The 19156-nt window shown below is 40.7% G+C and overlaps 2 protein-coding genes across 3 annotated transcripts in view; one reads left to right on the top strand and one right to left on the bottom strand.

The window, feature by feature from the left end:
• The window catches only part of edaradd (EDAR-associated death domain), a 36393-nt gene that overhangs the window by 6945 nt on the left and 10292 nt on the right, over positions 1-19156 (bottom strand). The window contains exons 2-4 of one of the 2 annotated variants that reach the window (XM_057849038.1): positions 5630-5691; positions 3045-3087; positions 2854-2921 (exon numbers count right to left, since the gene is read on the bottom strand). In XM_057849038.1, coding sequence (XP_057705021.1) covers positions 2854-2921; positions 3045-3087; positions 5630-5691 — 173 coding nt within the window. The remainder of the gene's footprint in view (positions 1-2853; positions 2922-3044; positions 3088-5629; positions 5692-19156) is intronic. The other variant, XM_057849039.1, reaches the window with a different exon arrangement.
• LOC130923369 (uncharacterized) lies at positions 12460-14743 on the top strand. The gene is made up of 2 exons (XM_057849037.1): positions 12460-14261; positions 14657-14743. Exon 1 carries the CDS (start codon positions 12702-12704, stop codon positions 13785-13787), a length of 1086 nt encoding a protein of 361 aa, XP_057705020.1. The 5' UTR covers positions 12460-12701; the 3' UTR covers positions 13788-14261; positions 14657-14743.

Raw genomic sequence — 19156 nt, 5'->3', positions numbered from 1 at the left:
GATGAAGTGACATGTAAACAGCTGATCTGAAATTTCCATTTGGAAGGATTTGAATTGGTATGAATAAAAGTCAGCATGTAAACGTGGCTAGTGTCAACGCGGTGAATGAAGCTGAGGGACTAGGGCCACAGATTGGCTGGTTTGGCCACACTGTTAATCTGGCAGCCAAAAGAGCACTGTCAAACAACCCTGCTGTGTCCCGCCTCCTGGGGAAAGTGAGGAGAGTGCCATTGGCAGCCATCCCAAAATGTTTAATTCAATCAAATCATGCATTTTATTTAATATTACTGATATACTGTATGTTCCGCACTATAAGGCGCATCGGCGTACAAGGCGCACTTTCAATGAATGGCCTAGTTTAAAACTGTTTTCATACATAGGACACCCCCCCATTATAAGACGCAGAAGAAGTAGTTTTTGGGGTTGCATTATGCATCCACTAGTTGAAGCTGCGTTAAAGGGAATGAAAATATTGATCCATATATAAGGCGCATTGGATTATAAGGGGCACTATCTGCTTTTGAGAAAATTGAAGACTTTTTGGTGCGCGTTGTAACGTGGAAAATGCGGTACTTTTATTTTACTGCCCACAGCAAAATATGTGTGGGCATCACCAATACAACATTTGGAGGTCAAATGGGGGCTGCAATTGGTCCCTGGGCTCCAAATTTTGAAATCCCGGTCCTATATGAATGAAATAAAATCTTTAAAAAAAAAAAAAACATTTCACGCTTTTACTACTGTGTGTGTATTTCAGTAGTCAGTCACTACACTAGCCAAAGAGCTAAAAGGCATTTTAACAGTTGAAAATGTTTACATTTTAGGTGTTTATTTCATTTTCTTAAAAGCAAAATAAAGGCACTTTTGGAAAGTCCAAAAAAAAAATTTTTTTTTTAAAAATGCAAAACCGAAACCGAACCGAAACCGTGATCCCAAAACTGAGGTTCAAACTGAACCGTGGGCTAACCAAACCGTTGCACCCCTACTGAATATGTGTATGTTTTTCTTGTTATAGGTTCACAATATTAAAGCAACTGTCCTCACATAAAAGCAAGAAAAGACCAAGCCTTGTGGTTTATAGAGGTGCATTCATTGTTAGCTGGCTGTCGGGCAGTGCAAAAAGGAAACACAGCGTTTTGGGCAGTACACATGTCATTCTCTGAAACAAATTGCAATAGAATTCTCAACATTGTTGACCTCTTTGGCTTCACGGCCACTTGATGGCGCTATACAGCAAATTGAACAACATGAAGCTTTGACCCAATTGGCTGCAAAGCAGAATATGTAAACAAAATTGTAGAATGTAACTTTCAAAGTTCATGTTCTGTGATAATTGTTTCTTCAGTTACTGGTCAAGTTGTTTCGTTGCTTGCTAGTTATGCTACGCAGATTGTTGTTATTTGATACTTTTAGTTTCATTTTAAAACCATAAGTTTGAATGACATTTGATTTAAGGATCAGCTATTATTTCTGTTTGATTTGAGATGAATGACATGATTGGGGATATCTGGAGATCACTTTATGCATAGCTAATGTGCTGTTCTGTTTCCAGTAAGTGCTTATGAATGGAATAAAATAGCATAGAATAAAATAAAATAGCCCTTTATTGTCATTATGCAGTAGTACAATGAAATTGTGGAGCATCTCTCTTTATAGACCCTACCCACCGGCGTCACAAAATCACGTGATCGCTGTATTGTTCCGCCCCCTTGTCCGTCATTTTGTGTCTGTATTATCAATGGTCTCAATTGATCGAGCAATTTATAATGCATTTCATGGAAGACCCGGTGCTTTCGGATGCCGTAAACTCACTTGATGCGTTGCATAAAAGGCGTTATGTGGAAAAGCTTCAGTTTATCCATTCGCCAGATCCATATTTGATGCCTAAATCGATGTTTTTCGACCCGCTGTCTCTGCTAGCTACCCTGAACTGTACAACTATCTTGTCCACACAAAATCAGCCTATTCTCACGAAAGTTTGAAAAACTTTAAGAGCTTGGAGGCTTATAAATACTTCGTTGCTGGTTGGGTGAAACAGGTCCTCGTCCACGAAAATTCGGCAGGAATCTATGTTGTGCTTGGAAAGGTGAGTTACGAAATTTTCAATTCAAAATCTTTTGTTCTTGCTAACATCCACTGTCAAGTCTAATGTATTTCATGTCATTTGTCAATGGAGCGAGGGCTTTTAATGTTTATATGGTTTAGCGATAGCACTCTCACTACATACATACGTGTATGTTGTCGGCGATTAGCCTAGCAATGATCTTAATTGTGGTTGTCAGCCCAAAACCCTCTAAATATATATTAAATGCATCTTACCAGATATAAAATGACTATTACATAATCTGTGGTAATCGTTTGGAGCCCAGTTTTCTCGTCGAATTGCAGCAGCCCATCTCGCTCTCTCCTCTCCGGGTCTCTCGGAATCCGGTAGAACTTTAAGTCTCTCCGTCTATCTTCTCTGTTATTGCAACCGACCGCCACACACGCCTTCACCATTTTGATTATTAATGTTAACGAGCAGAAAAACACGCCGTAAATAGGAGGAATGTACGTAGCCGTAACAGGTAAACACAATGTGTTGACGGACAATTGGGCGGCACCAGTCAGGAGAGCGGAGTTGTGACGTCACGTGGGTAGGGTCTATAGTGCAGGTAAAGAAAAATCTTGAAAGTAGCTTGAAAGAATAATATTTACATTGTTGAAATTCAGATTCCACGGAAAAAAATCAGTCTAAGGATGTGATAAATGACAATGGCAGTACTGCATTTCTGTCCATAAATGTTGTACAGTTAAGAGTTAGAACACGGATGAATCTTTCAATGTCGGGTTTCAAAGAGCATTTTTTCTGACCTGCTGGATTTTATTGGAGGGGCTCAGATATCCAAAAGGCATTGAGCTAAGGTGGAGTGTCACGGCATCTGGCGGAAAAAATACGTCATATTAAAGTACTGTCACAAATGCAACTTGTACTCACATGTACGGTATATCATCATTCATGAGCCCACTTAAGCAATGAGTTCTGGTTTTGTTGGCATACTTACCATTAGGGTCGGTGACTTGGACAGGGTAATTAGCTTCTAAAGACTGAAAAAAATAGACCAGTTAGTAGTGGAAACTAGGGTTGCACTGATCCTAGTATCGGTACCGATTCGGCACTAAAATGGCGTTAAAGTACTAAGAAATAACGCTGCGAACATGTACTTTTTGAGATTTTGTTTCCAACTACCGGTCGCTCTACGCCAGAGAAGCACGCCGCTGAGTTTAGCACTCGTAGACGTCCAATCAAGTTTAAGCGGGAGGGTTGCAGCAAACATATGTTCGTTCATTCGCTGCCAGCCCTCCCACTTCAAATGGATTGGACGTCTAGCACCGTCAAGGGCAGTCAGGCGGCCATGTTTGTAGGGGCGATGAAAGATCTTTTCAGGCTTCTGCAATGAATTGGCAGAATTTCAAAGTGGAGGTGAGACGACATCAGGGATCAGCTCTGAGGCCCTTCTTGTTTGCTATGCCAATGGACAGGATGACAGACGAGGTTAGAAATGAATCTCCCTGGACTATGATGTTTGCAGATGACATAGTGAGAGCAGGCAAGGAGGAGAAAGTAAGAAAGTAGAGGTGTGGAAGTTTGCCCTGGATAGGAGGGGAATGAAGGTTAGTTGTAGCAAGTTTGTGTGTAAATGACAGGGACCCAAATGGAAGAGTGAGGCTACAGGGAGAAGAGACCAAGAATATGTAGGAAATTAAGTATTTAGGCTCAACAGTCCAGGGCAATGGACAGTGTGGAAAAGAAGTGAAGAAGCGTGTGCGGCCGGGCTGAAGCGGATGGAGAAAAGTGTGAGGTGTGATAGAAGGGCTTCAGTTAATATGAAAGGAACGGTTTATAAAACTGTGATGAGACCAGCGATGTTGTTTGGTCTGGAGACAGCGCCACTGAGGGCAAACAGCCAACCAGTGTGCTTCCGCGAGCTCTCTGATTAGTTGGCTTCGTGACAAGTTAGTCGCGTGTGCTCAACTGAGCGCGCAGAGAAAAAAACCTGACGAGCGCAGGAGTCGAGAAATAGGAAAAAATATATTTTTGAAATATTTCACATGTTAAAGTTTTTAAGTATATATCAAGTAGAACATAATATTTAGTCAGACAATGATTTAAATAAAAAAAGAAATATGTGAATATAAAGTAAAATAAATTAAGGGTCATTCAGGGGCCCCTATGGTCCTGAGGCCCGGGACAACATACCCGGTTGCTCCCCCCGTTGACGGGCTTGCTCACATTTATATGTTCCCTTTATGCATATGGAGCCTTTTATTCTCAGTATCTCACATTCACATTCTTTAATCATAATTGAAAAAAAAAATTTTAAAAGTTCACTGTAAAAATTGAAAGATTATGGTATTTAACTCCTAAAATTCCTCTGGAAATGTTTTATCTTGGCACCGATTAAAATCAAGCCAAATAAAAATTGTATGCATTGAAGTTATCATTAACTATACAGCGAACTCCACGTATAGCCATGTTTATTTACAAAATAAAACACAGGGCTAAATTAAATCTACATTTTCTCACACACCAATATCCTTTATTATTGTACATCCACGTACACGTCTTAGTGCATGCATATTGATTATCAAAGACTTGAGTAGACAAAGGGGGATCATCTTGTCACGTTTGGTTTTTATTATGTACCAGGATGGGTGTCCAAAACCTTTTTTTGAATGAGAAACTTAAATAATTTCATTGTTCCATATGTAACCTATGCAGTGACAGGGGCCACAGTCAGCTGTTTTTGTCACTGCGGAGAAAAAGTAACATATTCATCTGCTTGATGTGTGTTGGCACGGTGTGGATTCTCTGTTAAGCTTGTTCGGACAGAATATTAATTTAAAATGAATGAAAACTAAATACTATTGAATATGTTGAAGCGGTATGCAATGTTAAGAGTCTTGTTAGCTCGAATTGCTGTGTCCAGCCGCTGTAGCTCTGCTGCTCTCTGTGAACTCTCTATTCAAGCCGGAACGCGCGCGGCTCTTAAGTGTCTCTGTCACGTGACTGTGTCCTAGCCGGTAACGCGCTCGGCCAAATGGACACACAAGTACGGAAGGTGAATTATGCCAAACAAAGGGTCACCACAATCTCATTATCATCATTTTAAAAATTTAAGTGACGGGTAAAAATAGATTATGACCGTATTTTTATGACCCTGTCAGTCAAAATGACAGACAACGTAAAAGTCTAGCGCAACCTCTGATATATATATAATGGTACAGTATCGGCATTGGCCTATACCACGCAGCCGACTTTCGGAATTGGTATCGAGAGGCTAAAAAAGCTATCGATGCAACATTAGTAGAAGCAAGCTGAATCAAGCTTATGACTACAAAATAAAAAACAAAAAAGGCTTTTTGCATTAGCTAAAAAAGTGGCGCGACATATAGGCCTTCAAACATGGGAGAAAATAACAGCAAGCCTTGAGTAGCATGCTAGAACTTGTTTCTTTGTGAGCCCTCGTGTCATTGCAGCAGTTTTACAGTGCTGCTACTCTTTCAAAATGACAATTGCTGTTGGGGGAATAAAGAAAAATCAGACTCAGTCAGGCTAGAAAGAGAGAAGAAATGGAAACGTACTCACAATTTCTGCCACAAAGGTGGTGGTGTCTGTGTCCTCCACTGGTTCAGAGCTGATTCTGTCTGCTTCCAAACATATTATTGAAACATTTTTTTTTAGGCCATTTTACCCTTTTCATTTAAAACCAAACTTTTCTTTGATTTGCCTAAAGGATGACTCTAGAGCAGTATGTTAAACTCATTTTGGTTCACGGGCCACACTTATGGCAATTTGATCTTGTGTGGGCCGGACAAGTTTATTTTTGGCCAAATTTCAAACTCTCCGGCTGCTCCTGATTGTGCTTGATTTTGACTGGGAGGGGCGAATAAACGAACGTTGATTTACCCCCTCCTAGTCAAAGTGGATGGGACGTCGAGCACTGTCAATGGCACTGGGAGATGAGCATTCACTGCCACTCCTTCCAGTATAAGTGAATTGGACGTCTATCGTTGTCAACGGAAGGCAATGAGTTCACTTTACGTAACTTCTGTGTAATTTTAAGGGGTTTTAAAGGAGCTCCACTTTCTTAGTCAAATACACAAAGAATTCAATTCAAACTGGCAGTAGCGCCTATATACTGCATATAATGCAGGGGTGAAAGTGGTCCGGAATGCCGTTCTGGTAAAAGATTCGCGGCCGGAACAAAAAACTTCCAGGCTGCCACACATCCAAGAAGAAAAAAATCTACTAACATCAGATTTGCATACAAAAATCTTGACAACAAGCCTAATAAGGTGCTTGCGTAGTATAATCCGTCTCCACAGTTATTAATTCATTTATTCATTCCACGGAGGTCTGCCCGGCATCCAATGTCTGAGGTGTCGTGTTGAGGTGCACATGCTTGCAAGCAAACCACCATGTGATCACCATAGATAGTTAGCGCTGATTGGTTCAAAAGCACATGTATTTTTGGAACAACAAATAGAGGGGGGAAAAATACAACGACAGGCTTGTTGAATTAATGCAATAAAAAAAGGGCAACACAATGGAAAATTGATCAGTTCTTTAGGAAAAAAGTTTTTTTTTTAAATTTTATTTGCTCTGACTGGGCGGTTCAGAACATTTTCCATGTTAATGTGCACTTTGGATTTATTTTTTTGTTCATTTATATTAGACTACTTCTTTATAATTATCATTTAAAAAAAGTCAATGTTTGCGTTATCTTCAAAATGTTTTCCATTTCACTGTGCATTAGTATAAGTTATTTGTACTGCTTTTTGTTAAAGTATGTTACATACCGTATTGGCCCGAATATAAGACGGCCCTGATTATAAGACGACCCCATGTTTTTCAAGACTCAAGTTTGAAAAAAGACTTTTTGACCACCAAATTATTTTTTATACAGAAAATAATAACAGTACATCCGAAACAAATGATTATAACAATATATTAGAGAGAAAAAACATGTTATTTTGCCTCATTCAAATTTTAATATTTGAACATTTAAATATGTAAACTAAAGTGCAATCACATTCGTAAATGAATGGCTTCTGGTTTTTGAAATGTAAATAAACCAATGTATTGTGATAAAACAACAAAATTTACCACTTACAAATTAACCTTGAAAGTGAAGTCTAACTGTAACTGTAGTCTTGAAACAAATCTGAATAAGGAAAAACATTGCAATAAACTGGGGTGCACATATTTTTTTTGCCCAGGTTCTCAGAGGAGGACCTGGAGATATGACTTGGTCCTCACTGAGCTTGAGAGCTGACCCACCTGATGCAATAAAATGATGACAAGCTTTACTTAGAGCCAATTACCATTAATAAATTATATTAACAATTAATGCTTGATTAACATCAACTGGCACAACAAAATTGCCATTACTTTGAAGTGAAATGTAAAGAAATAAACATAAAAGCACTAATTCAAAATAAAGGCCATTATGCGGCTCCCTCATTAACTCCAAGCCTTTGTAAAAGTGGGATGTCCTCCTCATAAGAGCTCATTGAACGTGCATGTTTACCTTTGTGAAATGATAGAAAAAACACGTTTGTCAGTGCATGGCGCTGTTCTTCATTAACTTTATTCCGCCACTTGTCCATAGGGCGAGTGGGGTGCTGTCTGACATCGATAGTTTGCTTAATTGCCACATGCTCTGTTTTTTTCGTGCTTTTCAAAGTTTGGATGGCTGAAATTCTTTGACTCCACATAAAATGCGCTGCTCTTATCAGCGACATTGGGATTCTCACGGCAAATTTTGTACCACATTTCAGTGCGAGCATCATTTGCTTCTAGCCATGGTACCTCCTGCAGCCACTTTTCAGCAAAAGTCTTTTTTTTCGGTAGCTCTGGTGACGTCTCTGTCGTCTGTCTGTCTTTTGACGGTGGTGGGGGAACACGGAAATAATTACTCTGTGGGGCCTGCCTCTTTGACATTTTGAGAAGTGTTTTTCTCGTGCCTGCCGCAAATACAGTGGTCAGCCATCGGTACGCAAAAGCGTATGGAAGCCGTTGAGGGCCAGCGCGTTTGTCTACGTCCAGTACGCATGCGAACTACTTATGTGCACCCCTGGCAATAAAATAATGCAAACTGGTTAAACTAGTAGCTGAGGTCTGTCATGACAGAACATCCCTTCAATGATATCTGGCGCCATCTAGCGTCGTAAATGGCTATTATGTCTAGTCCGCGAATATAAGACGACCCCCTCTTTTTCAGTCTTATTTCAATGCAAAAAACACCGTCTTATATTCGGGCCAATACGGGATATCTTTATCATTTCAAAAAAGATAAGTCGATGATTACATCAGATCCGTTGACGCGGGGTGGGATGGGGAGGATCAACCGGGTATGTTGTCCTGGGCCTCAGGACCATTGTGGCCCCTGAATGACACTTAAATTATACTTTCCATTCGCAAACTTCTTTTTCATTTAAATCATTGTCCGATTAAATATTATGGTCGACTCGATATATACTTAAAAACGTAAACATATTAAATATTTCAAACATATATTGTTTCCTTTTTTTGCACAACACCCCCCCCTTCTGTCTTAGCAGAGAATGGTTTGACCCCGCTCTGGCGCACTCAAGGCTACACTACGTACATGCTTTGAAGCGGGAAATTAAAATCTGTCATTGTTATAAACTCTAAACATGGCGAGTCATCATAAATCTGGTGCGTAGAAAAGAAAAAGAGATGAAGATCATAGACTGAACGTTTACATTTGCAATCACCGTGACCAAAGCCCGATTCGAGTGCGTCACCGGCCCATTGAGCTGCGATACTGTCATCTGCTGGTGATGTGAAGTAAAGAGCAGGCGTGACTTCTGTGGCGTATATTTACTTTCTTAAAGCTCAACTACTCTTGGGCACTTCACACCATGCCATTGGCTGTGTGAGCCCGAGTGATCATGTAACACGTAGTCCATATACTACAGGTATGACTGTAGCTGGAGGAGAGCGAGCTTTCAGTAAAATAAAAATAAAAAACTACCTACCCTCCACTTGCCTGGCACGGCCAGACTGTTCTTCCTGTATTTTTCAAATACTGTGAGAATAGTCTGGGACCCACATCCTTCACGGCCTCTCGAGCCAGTACGAAATCATCAGTCCAATCAGATTTGTTTATTTGCGTGACGTGTTCTTAACGAGCAACGTCACTCTTCCGCGTTGGAGGTCGTCTCCACAACAACACAGATGGCGAACAGGAGAGCCGAGAATATGTTCCAATCCAAAAACACAAAGACACAAGTCATTGACAACAGGCTGTCTCGCGCTAGCCATGTTAAATAAACTTCTCTGTTCTCTGCTCGTGCCGCGCGAGTTGTCGATTTACCAACGTCACGTTTGCCCATGGCTGATTGGTCCACTCCGCTGTCTGTTTGCTGTGGCTTGCTCCGCCCTGGAAATTTGATCCGGTCATTGGTCGCCAGACTCTATAGCTGGAACAGCGGTGAGTCTGGTGTACCAGACTAACGCTCCACCATATCACAGGGCAGGCTTAACAACCTAGCCATGCTCTCCATTGAGCGTGAGCTTGTTCAAAAACTGGATTTCACTGATATTATAAATGACTTTGCTGTCATAAAATCTAGGCGCATCACTGTTTGAGGGCTTGATAAACCCAGGGATGCGGAGAGGGCAGGCACAGGATATTTAATTATACTGTTTTGTTGCTTAGCAGACGGGCTTAGCACTCTCCGTTGTAATATATTGTAGCCTACATGGGACAATAGATGGAAATTGTTTGTTTATATTGCGTCACATCACATTAAATTTCAAATCTCAAATTAAATCATTTGAAAATTTACACTGTCATTGCTTGCAAAGCGTTAAAAGTACTGCGTATGTTGTCGTGACAAGCCGGGGGGTTGGGGGGGGGCTATAATGGTCTCTTGTCCCCAGGCCCCAGCAAGTCTGTTGACAGCCTTGGTTTACATTATCTTCAATGTTAATCCTATGTTCTTAAATAGCTAAAATTGAGGTTTTTCCATTTAGATTTGAGGAAATGATGGAAAATAAAAATTTTGCAAATCAGTGAAAAAATACAATTTTGAATGAAAATCAGTTACTCATTTATGCCGTGTTTCAGTGTAATGCAATAGACTGATGCATGTGTAAAACATGTTGTGTTTCATTATGTCTTATAAGTATAAATGTGCCAAAAGCAGTTTTTGCATTTCGGTGGTTTTAGGAAGTTTGTCAAACCCCCACCCTATAAAAAGAAAAAAAAAAATCAGGCTCTGTGCCGACCTTTATGCTAAGGAATGGAGACAAGAAATTCTAGCCACTTTCACTGTGTATGGAACGACATTTAGAAAGGGGGTAGGGCGGAAACAGCTTGTTGAATTAATGCAATTTAAAAAAAGGCAATTTAGGTAGCGCTGCAGACTACATATTATTTTCACATGCAGAGTCGGCACGGCTTTCGTATGTAAGCTCAACAAATCGAAGCGCAGCGTCACCTTCTGCTGGCCCTGACTTCTTTAACACACAGCATCTACTGTGTCATTCAAACCACCCGTTTGGGTTTGAATCTGTCCGCGGGAGTTTAAAATGGTGTTCAAGCCAAAGGAAGTGAATCGAGGTAAATTGACAAACATATGAACACATTCTGTAACAGTCAACAATTCATCAGGTCAATAAGAAGGATTTGAATTTGAAAATTGTTACCTGCTTTAGATTTGTGTAATTGCAAAACGTTAATGGTTATCCAAGTTATCTAAGAAAGCGGGATTGTTATGAATGCTATGAATATTTATATAACGTCTGAAAAACTTAATCGTAGTGTTAATAACTGATCATTTAGTTGTTAAAGTTGGAGGTGCATGAAGAAAATGAAGGGGGAAAATGAAGAATCACTGATTATTTTTAAGTTTGAGGATTTGAAAAAGACCAGCCAGCGAGAAGTCTGTTGAGTCAAAATATTGTTGAAGTAGAATAATGGTGTCATGTGGTTAAATGTTAGCAATTACTTAAGAATATAATTACTTTAGGTGATTTCATGTTTTAGTGTTTGATGGTCTGCCTGTGTGGTTATCTGTGTGTGCTGCTGCTGCCTTGACTGTAGCGTGTGCCATGACTTCTCCAACAACTGACACTGATTGATTCCTTTACGGAAATGATTTGAGGATGATTTAGATTGCTGCAGTGTCACATCTCGTTTAGCCTGTCTTAACTTGAAATATTTATACTTCCTCTTTGTGTCGCATCTGCTTTACTTGCCGTGTTTTAGCTATCTCCTCATGTCTGCTGTTTCTTTGTGTTACTTAGCCATGTTTGATTACAATACTATGTATGTTTTTCCTGTTCATCCGCCCTGTATTTCTCTTTTGAGAATAGAGCCAATGCAATTCTATGCCATCATGTGCCGCAACACCAAATTTTAGGACTGTCAAATCCCACTTCAACCACTGCTTACGGTTTACTTCATGTAAATTTTAGATCATTGGCCATTGACTTTTCGGGCATTTCCAGGCTGCTTCCAGTTGATTTTAGGGTACATCCTGGTAATTTAGTGTCACTTGCTGTTGATTATGGGGGTCACTTCCTTGTTAACTCATTGGCTGCCATTGACGGTGCTAGACGTTAAATACATTTTGGCTGGAGGGGTGGGGGATGAACCAATTTAACGGAATGAATGTTTCACAGATATATATTCATTCCAGCTCAGTTTGCTACAGTTGACGAACATCGGAGATGTAAATGAGAAGTAAATACCTGGATGAATACTACTTATCTTTTGCTTAACCCTCAAAAGACAGAAGTCCTTATAATAGGCCCTAAAAGTGTGAGAGGCTCTCTAACTGCACAGATAGTCACTCTGGACAATGTGAGTGTAGCCTCCAGCACCACAGTTAAAAACCTAGGAGTTGTATTTGACCCAGACCTATCATTTAAGGCTCATATTAAATAAACCTGCAGAACAGCCTTTTTTCACCTGCACAACATAGCCAAAATTAGAAATATTCTGTCTAAAAAAAAAAAATTCACACGTTCGTTACATTTAGATTGGATTACCATAACTCTACTCGCAGCTTGTCCTAAAAGGTCTTCAGCTAGTCCAGAACGCAGCAGCAAGACTTTTAACAGGAACTAATAGAAGAGAGCACATCACCCCTGTGCTCCAAGCCTTTCGCTGCCTTCCAGTCGAGTTTAGAATTAAATTTAAAATCCTCCTTCTTACAATTAAGACCATTAATGGTGTTGAGAGAAATGGTGGAGGAAATGTTTTGTATTCATAAATGTGTCCTCAGTTGATGTGGAAATGATGCTCCTATTGGTTGTTATTATTGACATATTATCTTTTCGCCACAAGATGGCAGGATGGGACTTAAATGTCTAAAGTGCTACATTTATTACTTCTTTGTGTTTGACTTTGATTACTTTGATTTGTGGGATTGCCTATGAAGACAGCAATGAGAGAGGATGTATCCGCATGTCAATGGAAATTAAATACGCCGAGTTTTGGCTAAAAGACAACTTATTCTCCGTCAATTCTTCCTACGAATGCAACGTTGAGCTGCAACCACCTCAACAGGTTATGGGCCCAGGAGTCATTCGAAGGTAAAGTCAGTTTCCACCGTGTGGAAGTTCGCGAAGGACAGTGTGCTCACGGACTGCTGATTAGCGGAAAAAGCTAACAAGCAACATGGATCCACGAGGAACAAGTAGGTTATCTCGACTGGCATTTGACGGAGATGAAGCTAAATATGAACTCTGGGAAACTAAAATCTTGGGACATTTTCTAATCGGGCTAAAGCACACAGTGCTGGTAGGACCAAACACTGAAGCAGAGAGAGAAAATGATGAAATGAAAAATGCGGACGCGTATGCTGAAATGATACAACTTCTTGATGATAAAAGCCTTTCATTAATAATGAGAGATTGGCCAAATGACGGAAGAAAAGCTCTGAAAATATTAAGAGAATATTATGCTGGGAAGGGAAAACCCAGGATTATAAATTTGTACACCATGCTAACATCTCTTCAAAAGGGAACCGAAGAAAGCATAGTGGACTACATAATAAGAGCTGAGACCGCCATCACAGCATTGCGAAATGCAGGTGAAACAATGGCAGATGGTCTACTTATCGCAATGGTCTTGAAGGGGCTGTCAGAAAGTTACAAGCCATTTACAATTCATGTGGCGCATACTGATGAGAACATGACATTTGCTGAATTCAAAACCAAACTCCGAAGTTTTGAAGAAACGGAAAAATTAAATGCAGCAAAATCAAGCAACAGAGTGATGAAGACTCAAGCAAGAGCTTCAAAGCAAGCCACAAAAGCAAACGCTCATGACCGGATCAAAGACGACACAGAGTTGGTGTGCTTCAAATGTGGGATCAAAGGCTACCGTGCAAAATCATGTCGACAAAAGACATGGTGTAGTCGTTGCAAAACGGACACGCACAAAGATGCCACTTGCAGACGCAAGGTCAAACCGGACGGAGCGAGAAAAATCGCTGAAGATGAAGATGCTGACTTCGTGTTCAAGGTGAGAGATGAACAGCCCGACACCAGGCGGCAGGATACACACAGCATCCGGGAACGAGGCCTGATGGTGGACACGGGAGCGACATCTCATATCATCACTGACGTGACCAAGTTCAAAAGATTCCAGGAGACGTTCAAACCAGAGAACCACAGCGTCGAGTTGGCAGATGGTACCCGGTGCAGTGGAGTCGCACTAAAAAGAAAAGATGCGGAGTGCCACCTGATTGACAACGGATGACATGATTGCTGATATCATGACAAAACCTGTAACAAAGTTAAAATTGAAGAAGTTTTACAGTGTTATTGTTGGAATTTGAAATTTAAAAGTTCATTTGGTTGTTAAAAAGGCCATCAACATGAGAACAAGTGGGGGTGTTGAGAGAAATGGTGGAGGAAATGTTTTGTATTCATAAATGTGTCCTCAGTTGATGTGGAAATAATGCTCCTATTGGTTGTTATAATTGACATATTATCTTTTCGCCACAAGATGGCAGGATGGGACTTAAATGTCTAAAGTGCTACTTTTATTACTTCTTTGTGTTTGACTTTGATTACTTTGATTTGCGGGATTGCCTATGAAGACAGCAATGAGAGAGGATGTATCCGCATGTCAATGGAAATTAAATACGCCGAGTTTTGGCTAAAAGACAACTTATTCTCCGTCAATTCTTCGTACGAATGCAACGTTGAGCTGCAACCACCTCAACAAATGGTATGGGGCCATCTTATCTCACAGATGCTCTGGTTCCATACCACCCCAACAGAACACTTCGTTCTCAGAATGCAGGTCTGCTGGTAGTTCCCAGGGTATCTAAAAGTACAGTAGGAGCTAAAGCCTTTAGTTACCAAGCTCCTGTCTTATGGAATCAGCTTCCAGCTAATATTAAAGATGCTGACACAGTCTGTACATTTAAGATTAGACTAAAAACGTTCATATTTGACAAAGCTTATAGTCAGGCTAGTTGAAAACTGACTGGACTCACAGTTCAGTCTAAGCTGCCCTAGGAACAATAATGCTGGGGGAAGTACAGCCACTGAGTCCTATCTCCTGTTTTTCACTCTACCTACAACTTGTCTTTATTTCTCTTTTCTAATTCTAATATCTAGTTGACTAGTCCCTTCATCAGTAGTCACCCGGTGTCCCCTTCCCAGAGGGGAGGGGCTACTTTTTCAGCCGCAGCTGCCTGACTATCCTGACCCCTGGCTGGATGGACGTCCTCGTTGCCGCCCCCCGTCTCATCTGGCTAGATGGACCCCCTCATGTTCCCTCTCCCCATTGCCTCTCTACAAACTGGAAGTCCTTCTGCTAATATCCATCATCAGTCCTGGTGCATCTATAGCCTGTCCGTCCTGGGAGTGGATCTCTCCTGACTGTGGTACTCACCAAGGTTTCTCTTTTTTCCTCTGGGTTTTTGGAGTTTTTCCTTGCAGCCATGGAGGGCCTAAGGATGGAGGATGCCCAGGACATGAACTCATCTCATTCGTCTACTGCAGGGGTTCCCAACCTATTCCACTAAGGCACACTGTGGGTGCAGGATTTCATTCTTACCAAACAAGATGACAACACTTTTTCCCCAATCTGGTGTTTTACAAGTGCAATCAGTTGATTGCAGTCAGGTGTGGCTTGTTTTAGCAGAAGCCTCATTGGTTCAACTGTCTCTGCTGGATCGGCTGGAACAAAAACCAGGACCCACAGTGTGCCTTGAGGACTGGGTTGAAAACCCCTGGTCTACTGTATCGGACTGTGTATCAAATTGACTCTGTAAAGCCCTCTGAGACAACCTTGTTGTGATATAGGGCTATACAAATAAAACTGAATTGAATTAACAGATGATCTGCCTACTACCTGTCTTGAAAGTTCCTGTTTTCCACCGCTTAATGGGAAGGGGAAGCGTAAATTTGATGGAGGAGGGGTAGCATGGCTGCAATTGACTGCAACTGAAACTTGACGTGCCAACATACTGGCAAAGCTATTTGGGACCTGACATATTAGCAGTATCTGAGGAACTATGGTGTTTTCAGCAAACAGTATGATTGTCTGATATGAAGCTATCCAGACACTTCCACTAAGCAGAGCTGAATATTATTGTTTTAATGAAAAAAGATTAATTGTACATCTGCCAAACCACATGCGAAGCCTTTTTTCTAAATTTATGTTATCATGCAATACACTTGTTTAATGGCGTTTCAATATAGCATTTGACTTGAAAAAATGCGCACGCATGCAACATGACAGCTTTGTGTGGCGTTCCAATTTAGGTACGGTGTGAGAAAAATCAGAATGAACGCCAAACTCAAAGGTCACATTCAACCCTAGTGTGCTGACTTTATGCAGTAATATGGGCCATCAGTTGACCATTTGCGGTGCGTTGCTGCCACCTGTTGGTCAGAATAATTCACTGCATCTATTTTTTTGTCACGGTTTTGCTCATAAACTCATTCACTTTCACAGTACGGTGTCTAGCAGTAGCATTGACACTCGTGAATGCTTTTGGTTACGTTTCTGCCTCGGAAATATATGTCTAAGTATTTTATGTGTATAATAACATATGGATGGTCAGTGTATGTATACCTAGGTGGTAAAGGGTTGCATGTACCAAACTTATTAAGTTGTGCTGTGTTGTAGAGGCCAGCCAATGGCTAGTAGCTCAAGCAAGTTGTGCTATCTGTATAATAATTGTGTATATATAGTTTTGTATATAAGTGTATTGTGCAGTTTGTTGAATATTGAATGTTGAATTTGTGTATGTTTTTTGTGTTGTAGTTTCACAATATTAAAGCGGGTGTCCTCATATAAAAGCAAGAAAAGACCAAGCCTTGCGGTTTATGGAGGTGCATTCATTGTTAGCTGGCTGCCGGGCAGTGCAAAAAGGAAACGCACTGTTTTGGGCAGTACACCTAGATAAGCTCGACATTGATGCTCCCTTTTTTGGAACGCAAAGACACGCTACTACTTGCTCAGAATAATGTTCAAGAGATCAAATACAAACCGCATGATAACATACTTCTTACTTATGGGCTATAATTCTACGCAGGTGAATCTCACTTGTCTACTGTTTGACCACCCATGTCTCCCAAATGAGATATCACTATGCAAAATACGTGAGCACCTAGCATTGTAGAATGTTTGTTTATTTCCCCCAATGTCGCTCCAAACTCCCAATTCCAAGAAAGGTTGGGACATTTAAAAATCATTTTCAACCTTCATTCCAAATCACGGACTACGTTTACATGATCACTTTTATTCGGATTAAAAACCTGATCGTACTAAAAATGCTTGATGTAGGAATACGGGTAGTCCCAAGGTTACGAAGTACGCAACGTACGTGATTTCGACTATACCAGTGTTTTTCAACCAGTGAGCCGTGAGAAATTGTCAGGTGTGCCGCGAGAAATTATCCAATGTCTCATTTTTTTTTTTTTTTTAACGTCATCGGGCGGAGTTGCAGAAGGAAGGATGGAAGGACTAGGTCGAAGGTTTCGGTTGTGTGCAAATGAGGGAAATATTGCTCGTGTCGCGTTCAAGAACTGCTCGGATTTACTGTCCGCGACAATGTGGACCCCAGCACGTCTACTGTACGTCAGTGGATTAGACTTGTCAAGTGTCGATATACACGAAAGTGTTCTTTTTTTGTATCCATATGTGACGACCGTCAATCCTCTCCCTATTTTATTCCAACACATTGTCGAGGACAGCAAGGTGGCTGATGGCTAGAAATCAGAGCAGTTCTTGAATGCAACACGAGCAGCTATCCAACAGCGCGATGGTGCCAAACAAGCCTAAACGTCATCTCCAAATGAAACACCCGTCGCTTCAAAACAAGTCGATGGACTATTTTGTTCGCCTTTGTGAGAACACAGAGAAACAGGCCACTTTTTGGAGAAAAACTACAAAGGTAAATGAGAAAGCCCTCAAAGCCAGTTACCTTGTTGCTGAACTTGTTGCTAAATTAAAAAAGTCCCACACTGTGGCAGAGAAATTAATACTACCTGCCTGCAAAGTAATATTCAGCGAGATGCTCGGCCCTGATAAAGACATTGCTAAAGTCCCCCGTCTGATAAGTCTGATCTTTTCAAGCCTAACTGCGATGAAAAAAATAAATAAAAACAGAGACAAAGAGCTGTTGAAGAAGAGCTTTGTGTGTGTCTTTCTTCAATACCAGCCAGGATATCGGCTTTGTGTTCATCTAAACATGCTCAAGTCACACTGAGTTAGAATAAGTACTGAAAAATTATTGGATAATTAAATATACTGTAAAGGAAGTAATTTTGGAACATTTTTGGTTTGTGGTGTGCTGCGACATTTTTTCCTATGTAAAAACGTGCCGTGACTGGCCTGGACTGGACTATACGATGCCGGAGTCTCGTCCGCCGTTTTGTCTCTAATAGTTTTTGTTGTTGTTTTTCTTTAGTCCCGTAACAGTGTCTCGTCCGCCACATCTCAGCATTGATAGTAAGTAGAATATATTATTTGTCATTTAATTTTGTTATTTATTAGGTCTAATTCATCTAAATGGGTGATCTCTAATTGCCATGCATATCTGGTATTTCATTATACTATATGTGCGGTCTAATTTCCTTTGTTGAACTCGGACTTGTTTGACGTCATGCCAGCGCTCCTTTCTGTTTGTTAGTTCTCAAGAAGGCACACAAATGGTGAACGACGCAGGCTTGGCGATGCCACGCTCGCCTCTTCACTCGTTATTAATCTGCTAGCTATTTGAGCAGCGTTCGTTTTCACCGCTGGACCGGTGTCAACCATTGCTGCCGTTTCCCTTGTTGAATTGTCCAAGATTTGGACCTTATTTCCCTTGGTATTATTGTACAGCTATTAAGGTATGTTTTTGTGAGCAAATATGTCTCTATTGATTTACTTTATAGCGTTATTGTATAGTCTGTCATGATTGTGTTTTTCTAATTGTGTGTTCACAGTTTGACAGTGACACATTAATAAATGTCAGTTGTAAGAAGAATTATTTTGAGATCGATGTTACCAGAGGAAGATATATATATTTTTTTACTTTATTTCATTAATATGATGTATAATTATGGATGGGAATCGAAATCTGATTCCAATTCCGAACCGGTTCCTAGTGTTTCGAGGCCTCGACATCACAATGAAAAAGCCTTAACGATCCGGACGCATCAAACTAGCATGGTGCCAAGAACCACTCGCTCCAAAGCTTGGCTACACTTCACCAGGAAAGAGGTTGAAAATGAAAGGTTACGTTGGTTTAGCACGAGCATTGCAGCCATAAACATAACAATGACAGCACGTAGGTTCAACCGCTCGAAAGTGTGTCTTCACTTCACGAGGAAAAATTACAACAAAGCGACTTGCAGTCATTGCAAGGTGGAGATAACTCCGTCGGGAGGGAATACGACTGCACTGTCCTTACTGAGACGCTAAGGCTCAGTCCTGGCTATACAGCTAGCTAAACTCCCAAATGACGACGTTGGTATAATTTGCTGACTTTATTCAACCATCACTTGAAGAGTAAAACTAAAAATAGAAATGAAACAAATCAGTATCGTCCCCAATAACAAACAGTTTTGCATCAACGTAAATCAGCGATGAATAGCTGCTAATATAGTAATAACAAACGG

The sequence above is a fragment of the Corythoichthys intestinalis genome, chromosome 10 (genome assembly GCF_030265065.1).
Source record: "Corythoichthys intestinalis isolate RoL2023-P3 chromosome 10, ASM3026506v1, whole genome shotgun sequence".
Lineage (NCBI taxonomy): Eukaryota > Metazoa > Chordata > Actinopteri > Syngnathiformes > Syngnathidae > Corythoichthys > Corythoichthys intestinalis.
Note: the sequence above shows the minus strand (reverse complement) of the source record. Positions and strands in the feature narration are given on the sequence as shown.

Bases quoted from the DNA above. Each gene is read 5' to 3' on its own strand.
- LOC130923369 (XM_057849037.1), top strand. From the start codon at position 12,702: ATGGATCCACGAGGAACAAGTAGGTTATCTCGACTGGCATTTGACGGA.